Source organism: Raphanus sativus, chromosome 4 (genome assembly GCF_000801105.2).
Source record: "Raphanus sativus cultivar WK10039 chromosome 4, ASM80110v3, whole genome shotgun sequence".
Lineage (NCBI taxonomy): Eukaryota > Viridiplantae > Streptophyta > Magnoliopsida > Brassicales > Brassicaceae > Raphanus > Raphanus sativus.
The window spans coordinates 49,060,861-49,071,006 of NC_079514.1; the positions used below are offsets into that span (position 1 = coordinate 49,060,861).

A 10,146-nucleotide genomic window follows, 5' to 3' on the forward strand; every position below is an offset into this window, starting at 1 on the left:
TTTTTGACTAATTCATGTGTCAGGATTTTTGTCAGAATGTGTTATGTTTCCTTGTATTGTTAAAAAATATAAATACTAGGACTTATGTCATAATAATCATAAGATAAACATAAGTTGTATAGATACTGAATAATGAGTGGAAAGTAAGAAAACAGTGTGTATATCCATTTTATTGATAATGGTAGTGATTTTATTAATTTCACAAAATATAAATAGTGTTTCTGATCTAGAATTTAATAAATTTTATATATTTTTATGTTAATAATATTAAATTTTAAAAGTAAGACAATTCTTATATATTGTGTTTGTTATCTTGAAATAAGTTTTATTATTAAAGTGTTTTACAAAATAAGATATAAAATAATTTATCTATAAATATTAATCAAGCAAAAAAACATAAATAATAACATGTTCAAGTTTAGGCACGAATCTCAACAAACTCAGACATTTCCCCTTTCAATCACTCTTTGCAAACATGGATCATTTATTTTGGAAGGTTTCTCCGGAAATAGAAGACCATCAATTTGCATGGGTTTTATGGTACATGTGGAAATGAAGAAACAACAGAGTATTTAGCAATTTAGATATTGACCCGAGAGATACTCTTAAATTAGTAGAAATGGAATCGTTACTTTAGACTGAAGCACAAATCTCATTTACATAGGGAAACGATCAAACTCGACTACCAATAATAGCAATGATACCGTCTATCCCAGGTAGATAGTGTTTTAAGAATGGATCATAGAAAATCAGGAAACCTTTTTGGGAGAAAGGTGGTATAGTAAACTGGAAGATTTTGACGGCTTAATAGGAGCGAGGAATACAAGAACGAGTCAGTCGCCATTTCACTCGGACTATAGGTTCTTCTTTGGACAATGGAATGTATGAAGAATCTACAACAATTTAATGTTACTTTTGCAACAGATTGTTCTCAGTTGGTGAAGATGGTTTCGAATCAGAAGAATGGCCAGCATTTACAATTTATTTACAATACATAAAGATTTTGAAAAAAAAAATCATCAGCTTATAACTCATTCATATACCACAGACGAAAAACACAAAGGTGGATAAGCTAACAATTTAGTTTGAAGAGTCTATATGAATTAGTTTAACCTGCTGATAGAAAAAAAAAACAAAAATAACATATTGGTTTTTGAATTAATAAAATATAAACAAATAAATGTTGATAAGTAAATTATGTTTGCATGTATAGGTAAAACCGTAAAACAACTAGTTTCAACCAAAATACAAACGGTAAGGCAAAATGCGCTTTTTCATGTGTTTTTCATGTCTATACTTTTTTGTTGTAAACTACATGTCTATACTGCATGAAAGCATATTATTTAAAACGTGTGACAATTGGTTTTTGCCTAGTAGAGAGGGATAGAGACACTTGGTCAGGATCCAGACCAGTTTGCTTTACCATTTTCATCAATGATATTTACCATTTAGCAAAAAAAAAAAAATTGGAGTGACAGTGATTTATCGGAGGAAAACAAAATCCACATTAGATTCTACTTTGTCTTTTCTGCTGTAATTTTACTTGGTCACGGTTCAGGACCAGTTTGCTTGCCTCCAAAATTGGAGTAACAGTGAATTTGTCGGAGGAAAACAAAATCCACATTAGATTCTACTTATCTTTTCTGCTGTAATTGTTGTGGTATACCACGGATCGCTTGTCATTTTTACCAGTGTTTGAGTAAGCGATAGGTTTTGTTACAAAAGTAAGAAGAAATTAAAGGTACACCGTGTCCAAGTTTTTTTCTTTTTAATATCTCTGACTGCTTGTGTCGTCTTTGAATCTGATCTAGCGAATAGAAAGCCACAACTAGACACTTCTTGACAGAAAGGATCAATTGTTTTTGTATAAAAAATAACAACAGGGTCAACCAAAAAAAAATAACAACACAAAGTCAAATGTAATGTCTTTATGGTGTTTTAGTTATTGAACCAACTATTTTATAAAATTTGGGGATCACAACTTGAATTTTTTTTATTAGATGAGAAGTAGTAGTATGATTTGTTCGATTAATTGTATAAAACTATGCAGTCATTTTTTAACCTTTTTTTTTTTGAACAACTAATTCATTAATTCAGTAGATGAGTTTTAGCCCATTACAGGCCTAGATGAAAATAGAAGGAGAACCTCTTTTGCAAGAACATCAGCCTCAGAGTTTGCAGAGCGATAAACGAAAGAAAAGGAGATGGAAGCGAAACAAGCAGCAAGACAATTGATGTCGGAGACAACACCAAAGATCTCTTTTGGGGGGTGTTTGCTATTGATGGCTCGAATGAGCGTTTGGTTGTCCGATTGGATCCGGAGGTTGTCCGAACCTAGGGCAATCGCGTGATGAAGACTGGCTCGGCATGCACAATTACAACGAAAAATATATACAAACGAACTAAAAAAAAAAACAGTTTGAGTTTTGTTAAATTCTTGAAACGTATGACAATAATATAACGACAAAGAAGTAAATATAACAGTTATCACACAATAAAGTTCCAAAGCTGCAAGCAGCCACATATTTTTTTCTAGATAAAAATTATATTTCCTCAAAGATAATATTCATATATTACAGTCTAAAAAAAATTCATACATAAGATGAAGTTAAAACTTCTAAGGAAAATGACAAGACGTTGTAGCCCAATGGTTAGGACGGGTCCCCGCCTGCACCCAGGTAGGGGGTTCGATCCACGCCGGAGGGAACTACCTTGCAACGCTCTTGTCACCCACACGGATATGGGCCATGCTTTCGGCCCATTTGAAAAACTGGGAGGGGCGTCTATCCGTGGGCATTCCTTCCCCTTGGGGATTAGTCTGGGCCTTCTGGGCCTGGGATACCCCCAGGTTAAACAAAAAAAAAACTTCTAAGGAAAATACATATTTAACCATAAAGATTTTCAAAATCAATAAAACGATGATGATGACTCCTTTACTTCCTTCAAAACATCGAAACGGCTATAAGGAAGAACAGACGAGCAACGATTTTTCTCCTCCTCTCTCTTCGATTGGTTCGTCGCCATAAAAGACACGAAAAATCCTAACGATTCATCAAAACCCACTTGATCATGCAGAGTCTTATTCCTACCCGCACGTGACATCTTCTTCACTTCCTCTTCTATAGTCTCTCCGATCGATCTCTCAAGAAACCGTTTAAACCATTTAACCGAGTCTTTTGGGTAACGTTTTAGACCGTTGATAAAGTCAACATAGTATAGACCAAATCTAGCAGTGTACCCATGTTCCCATTCAAAGTTGTCCATCATTGACCAAGCATAATATCCTCTTACGTCACACCCATCCTCACTATAACCATATTATAAGTTTTCATCAATAAAGAATTAACGAATTTATTTGAAAAGTAAATATAGATTGTGAGAAAGATCAAGAACTAACACTATAGCTTTGTGAAGTTGTTGGATATGTGTGTCATGGTATTCAATCCTAAATGTGTCCTTGAGAATCTCTTCTCTTGGTTTTGTACCATCATCGTTATCATTGATTCCTGCGATTAATTAATCAACATAAAATTTTATCAACTAAACAACATAAGTTATATTTTGAATTTCTTGACAGAATAGAAACAAAATTTTAGCAAAAAAAAAAATTGAAGGAAGTTTTCTAACCATTTTCTTTGATGTAGACTGGGATGTTATTGTATCTGTCTTTGATATAGTTTAGAACTTTTCGCAGGCCTTCTGGATGTGACAATATAAAGCTTCTTGCATCCTTTAAGAAAAAATAAATACGAACTTTAAAATCTTAGGATGCTATTTTATGCTGTACTGAAAAAATAATATTCATGAAATAGGCGCGGCACGTACCCCGGCTCCGATAATGTGGCCACTGTGGTTAGTCACTGTTTCAAAAAAGTTCATAGACATGCTTAGTTTAGAATCTAATTTGTATGTATAATATATATTAAAATTGGCATGGACCAATATTTTATTAGTAATTAATTCGCATAATGATTACGTACGTTTCCATTCGACGTGATGGTCAGTCTTGAACCGAGGCTTTGCTGGGTCGATCTCAGGAATATGAGTAGCAAAGCGTGCTGTATAGTAGTTTATTCCGACAAAATCTGATGAATTTTTTAACATATTTGATTCTTCCTCAGTAAATGAAGGTAACTTATCTCCTGCATATTTTTTCACAATCTCTGGATAATCTCCATGAATCACTGGATCTAGATGCCTATTTACGCATAGAACCCAAATAAGGATTAGCTGATGACTGATGAGTATAAGCAGACTTTTCAAGATTGTTTTGTTTAGATAATCAACATACCATTCAATTTCATAAGCAAGAGCTCGTTCAGCTGCTTCTTTATCATCAGTAGAGTCAGAATGAAAAGGCTCGAACCATCTTGGTGACAAAACTATCCCAATTTGGCTATCATGCGATATTTGTTTAGACTTTCTGAACTCGTCTACCGCAGCGGCATGAGCAAGAAGAATATTATGTGAAACAATGTAAGGCTCAGTACTAGAATCACCCGCATGACATCTTTCGTTTACCCATGACGAGCATCGACCAGCCGCCTTGTTACCTTGGTCGTACCCCGCAATAGTCATGATGTATGGTTCATTGATCGTTGTCCACATCTTTACTTTATCTCCAAACTCTTGGAAACAAATTCTCGCAAAATCTCGAAAATCTTCTCTGTTTTGATAAGAAGTCATACAAAATAACAAAATAACAAAATAAGTCCTATTTACAAAAATAAAGAAACTAATATATGTTTTGAAATATTCTAATTAGGCTTACACAATTTGAGGGCTTAAAAAGCCACCATATTCGTCCTCCAAAGATTGTGGATGGTCCCAATGATATAGTGTCATCGATGGTTGTATGTCTGCATGTTCATAAATATATACGATTAGTTTTATTATTTTAAGCTATAAGCACAATTTAAATTTTATTATATAACTTTAAATTAACTAGTAAATTAGTGATCTTACCATTAGCAAGAAGTTCGTCGATAAGATCCTTGTAGAATTGTACACCTACTTTGTTTACTCCATCCTTTAGCTTTCCAGCTGTAGATAATTGAAAATTTACCACATAAATTAACTCACTAATTGACCAAAATTTATAACTATTTTCTGAAAGAATAATATAATCATCAACCAAAAAAAAGCTTACTTGGAATCAGTCTGGCCCACGAGATTGAAAATCTGAAAGCGTCCATGTTTAGCTCCTTCATCAATTTTATGTCATCCTGTTTTTGTTTGTTTGTGTCATATAAAAAAAAATTTCACCAACCAAAGCAAAACGATAGCTATATACGGGTCTAGGTACAACGTACGAACTTTTGAGAAAGTAAATTGACTTATCTTGAACTTTAATTTCATTTTGGCTGGTGATTACAAACTTTAGAAAAAACATTAATTAAGTTGAAATTCTGTGCTATATTATTCAATCAACCAAGCATGTCCTTTTATACAAGTTTAGGAGATATATATATATATATATATATATGAATCCTAAAAACAAGAAGCTAAGATCTATACAAAGAACTAGATATGCCTTATCAGTATCACAATATACAATCGATCTTATCTTCTTATAAAACATGTAAACTATTTGATTGGATTCACATGATCTGATAGTTTGATTTAGTTTTAGTTTTCGATCACAAGATTCTCTATTAAATCTAAAAAAAAAGTGAAGATCGATTAGAGATAGTACCTTATAACGGTGATAGAAATCAATCGCTACATCTGCATTATGCATCTTCGTCCGTTCTGCAGCAAAAGATTTTAGTTTTAAGTAACAAATACAAATTAGACTATGGTGTTACTCGTATATGAATGTGTGTTAATCAAATCAGGTCCGTAAGCTATTGTTTCTTGGACAAACCTGGGTAAGTGCGGCTGAAGTGGTCCCATATAGCTGGAGACTTGCCACCTTCATCTGTTGCTCCTTCGTACTGCATGAATATAAACAAAAATAAATATTATTTTCATCGAAAAGTTATTTTAGGATGACATATATAACATACTTTGTTATAACACAAAAGAAATTTAACTAGATAATTAATAGCAAGAATTTTTCCAAAAAAATATTAATAGCAAGAAGATGAACGATTATATACGTAGGGTTTTGATTTTATGAGCATTAATAACTTATAGAGTGCCTACCTAGCTAACAGGTAATAGCCTACACGTATTATCAATCTTTCTCCATTTTACTATAACATACAGATTATGATCGATAATATCGCAAAAACATATGTCGAACGATTGATGAAATCATATAGCGACAAAAGTTAGCTGCGAACATACAGAATTTCAGAATAATTTCTATCATTAGTGTATTGAATAACATAATGATTAGATTTTGCATAGTAACATGATTGTTAGAATCACATAACTATTAAACCATTGAAAGATCGAAATCATTAAAATCACCTGATACGCAGACGCAGCCGTTCCAAAAACGAATCCATCAGGAAAACTATGTCGATCTAGTATTCGAGCATCGATTGTGTTTGCAAACAATGAGATTATCGAAAGGATGATGAAAAAACGAGATCCTCTAGCCATTTGTTTCTCTTTATGTTTTTTTTGTTTGTTGTTTTTTTAAAGAGATTTCAGTGATATATTGAAGAGAGATCTACTCTTTCTTATATAGAGGTTTTTCCTCGTCCAGTAATAGACGTCATCTACGTGGTAATATTTGAATATATATATCATATTTAGATGGAGAGATAACTTAATAACTTATAGTATTTTTCTAATATATATCTTCGGATATGTCTTTCCAGTTTAAGACTATTATGCATTTATAATAGGTCACCAATTCCATTTTCGGTTCTTAGTTCTTACTATGGTAATACCAACAAAACGTCAGGAGCTTTTTGTCCAACGTCATCTATGAATGTACCCGTGATCAGTGCTCACGTTCATCATTGTTTGTCCGAAGAATTTCATGATTATACTGTCATGATGATATACGTATCATATCTATAATATAGTGTTAGTGTTGAATGTGTTCAAAATCGTGGCTACGTTCACTGTTAATATACGGAAGACTGCATGTAACGCTTGCCATTTCACGTGTAATGTTTGTTTTGACCGATATTTTTGTGATGTAAAAATGCAGGGAAGAAAAAAATACAAGCCATAGGCGTTTCACGTGTATGTTCCACACACCTTCATGCGCTTGCAAGTTATTTGACCATTTTGGATTTGTTAATTTTTCTTTTTGTACAGGGCCGGTCCTAAGTTTGGAGGAATGTATGCAATTTAATAAAGATTTTAATAAATATTAAAACAAAGTTGGGGTCTATATAAATTTCTTTAAAAATTTAAGGATCATAGACAAATGTTTCATCAGACTTTTGCCGAGGACCCGCTCTACTTTTGTGATAACTATACGTGTTATTCTTTTTTTTTGCCATGTAATATTTATTTTAATTCTGAAATTTAGTGGATGAGTTCAGGAAGACACTAATTCATGGAACTTTTACTATTGATTAATGTCTATAATATATATCAAAATCCATTTATATATTAGAAAAAAAACATTAGCCGAATCGTTATTTTTGTGTATATGATATTTTAGATTTGGTAAATAGTACGTGTCATCTTTATCCAAAAGACATGCATTTGAATCATTTTAAATTCATTTGTTAATCAAGAGAAACAAGTTTTCATTATATTATTTTTGGGCATATATTATAAGGTATTATTTAATTTTATCTTTGGGTCTGATCCTATCCCACTTATGGGAGAAATTGGAGTAGAGCTCCATTGGTGCAAACGTTACGGACGAGCGTAGGTCACTAGCCCAATTGGATCACACTTATCGGAAGAAACGGGAGTCCAACTCCATTGGTGCAGAAAGTTACGGACCAGTGTAGGTCACTAGCCTATTGGATCCCAAGTGTGATAAGATATTAGTTCAAAGTTTGAAATAATGAACTTTAATGGATTAATTTTAGTTTCTTATAAATTACAGTATCTTAATTTGATAATGGACCAGGATCTTATAGATTTTTGGGGTACATTTGCATTGAATGTGAAAATGTAATTGGTAGTATTGAAATGAAAACAACAACAAAATGAATTACTATGGGAATATGATATATGGGAAATAGTTGTATTTGAGAATTATGAGACGAGAGAAACACTACAAGAAAATGTTGATATTGCAACATATTTTCTGCAACGTTGTTTTTTCTTGAAATTTGGTAACAGATTTTACCATGTTTTTTTTTGAACATATTTTTAAATTTTTACCATGTTTTTGCAATCATAAATATATATCAACAGTTAAATATAAATTCACTGCAAACCAACGACAAAAAAGATCGTTACAAAATTTCGTTGCGAGATTGCAAGTTTTTTTACTACTTACAAAAGTTTTCTTGCAAAATTCCCATGAAAAAATCAGAGAAAATGAGATGTGGCTTTTTGAAAAAAAGAAAGAAAGTACCATGTTTTAATATGTGACACGTTTATCACTCTATTTGCAATATCTTTATGTATTTTAGTATATTTATTTTCGATTTAAAAGTTAATATATATCCTACTTAAAATAATTTTTGAGTCATTATGCTAGATACCTATAAAAAAACTTGATATTAGCAATATACCATATACAGTACAATTTAGTGTGTCAGGGTAGATATTTTACATATATAATTACCTAAAAGTCCTTTTCTTCTTTCTCCAACAACATCTCTCTCATCCCTCCTCCTTCTCTTACGCTTTCTTCTCCTCTCAACTCCATGACTGCCCTATTTCTTTTTCTCCTCTCAAATCCTCTCCTCTCATCAAAATTAAACCCTAACCTCCCTCCCCCCTTTATGGATAAGTAAACTCATGGAAAAAGATTTACATCGTCCTCGACGTGGAGTTTATGGCGGAGGCGTAGACGGAGGAGGAACTGCCGGAGAAATTGATCGGAGGCTCGCGTGAGGGGGAGGGGAGACAGAGACGGAGGAGCGGAGGGAAAACATAGAGAACGGATGGAGGAGGAGCTGCCAGAAAGATTGATGCGGAGGAGCAGACAGAGGACGAACTACCAGAGAGATTGATCGGAGGTTCGCGTGAGGGGGAAGGGAGACAGAGACGGAGGAGCGGAGGGAGAACAGAGATAGCGGATGGAGGAGGAGCTGCCGGAGAGATTGATCGGAGCTGGACGTCGTGGAAGGAGCGGAGGTGACGGCGATGGAGGAGAGGGGGAGCTAACGTGACGGCGCGGGAGGTGGGAAGGGACGCGCTGCGGGAGCCATGGACGGTGGTCGGGTTGGATTGTCGGCGGATCTGGGGGTGGCTGTTGGTGGTGGTCATAGACGGGAAAGGATACTGACAATGAAGAAGGGTGGGTGTTGATGGTGGGTGAGAAGGAGGTTAGAACTAGAAGGAGATGGTGTCGATATGGGAGAGAGATGTGGTCAGGGAGAGAGAGAGAGTAATAGGGGTAGCAAAGACATTAGAAAAAATGTACAGTGTATAATAGTGACTTTTGGTATATCTTTAATTATGCAAAAACACGTGGGTAGGGAATGCAATTTCTCATAATTTTTTACATATTTTCGACCAGAGTTACATATATATTGTTTCATCAATATAATTTTGACCAAAATTTATTAAATTTATACTGAATAAAGAAAACTTAGCTGATTGAAGTTAACTAGATTTTCAGTTTTTTAGTTATACACATCTTAATTCAAGTTTCACTATATATTTTTGACAATTTGTTTAATTATAATTCTAAGGTATCATTTTGTTGATGACAAAAAAAAAGGTATCATTTTGTTATGAAGAAACCAACACGCTAATATATCGTTTTTATTTATAGTTCGGTGTATATCTATCTCCACGCAAGAACATTTCTAGAATAGATTTAGCAAAAAAAAACATTTCTAGAATAGGATAATACCAGCATAGTACGTGAACTTAGGGATATGATTCTTGAGCAGTTAAGATTTTCTCTTTTCTCTGTTCGTTATAAATATGATTTCTTAATTCCTTGTTATACTTGTGGAGAATTATAAGTTTCCATGTTCTGCTTCCTTTTCAACAAAAGAGAGATTGTGAAACTAGAATTACACGTAAAGCATGCCAGCTAATTAACGAAAGTAACAAACAAAATCCTTACTTCAAAGTGTTTAAAATAGGTAACTTGGT

At 33.6% G+C, this 10,146-nt stretch overlaps 1 protein-coding gene across 1 annotated transcript; it reads right to left on the reverse strand.

Moving 5' to 3' along the window:
* Nucleotides 1-2,907: 2,907 nt before the first annotated feature.
* Nucleotides 2,908-6,569, reverse strand: LOC108831699 (beta-glucosidase 30). The gene is made up of 12 exons (XM_018605225.2): nucleotides 6,418-6,569; nucleotides 5,867-5,936; nucleotides 5,696-5,751; nucleotides 5,150-5,225; nucleotides 4,966-5,043; nucleotides 4,772-4,859; nucleotides 4,292-4,666; nucleotides 3,981-4,198; nucleotides 3,826-3,860; nucleotides 3,628-3,730; nucleotides 3,398-3,506; nucleotides 2,908-3,307 (listed from the first exon to the last, which is right to left on the reverse strand). The coding sequence occupies exons 1-12, from the start codon at nucleotides 6,550-6,552 to the stop codon at nucleotides 2,908-2,910; spliced, it is 1,743 nt and encodes a 580-aa protein (XP_018460727.2). The 5' UTR covers nucleotides 6,553-6,569.
* Between the last annotated feature and the right edge of the window lie 3,577 nt (nucleotides 6,570-10,146).

Coding starts and splice junctions, on each gene's coding strand:
- LOC108831699 (XM_018605225.2), bottom strand. CDS start 6,552: ATGGCTAGAGGATCTCGTTTTTTCATCATCCTTTCGATAATCTCATTG. Junction 5,044..5,149: donor GTGGGCCAGACTGATTCCAA/GTAAGCTTTTTT, acceptor AATTATCTACAG/CTGGAAAGCTAAAGGATGGA. Junction 4,860..4,965: donor CGACGAACTTCTTGCTAATG/GTAAGATCACTA, acceptor ATGAACATGCAG/ACATACAACCATCGATGACA.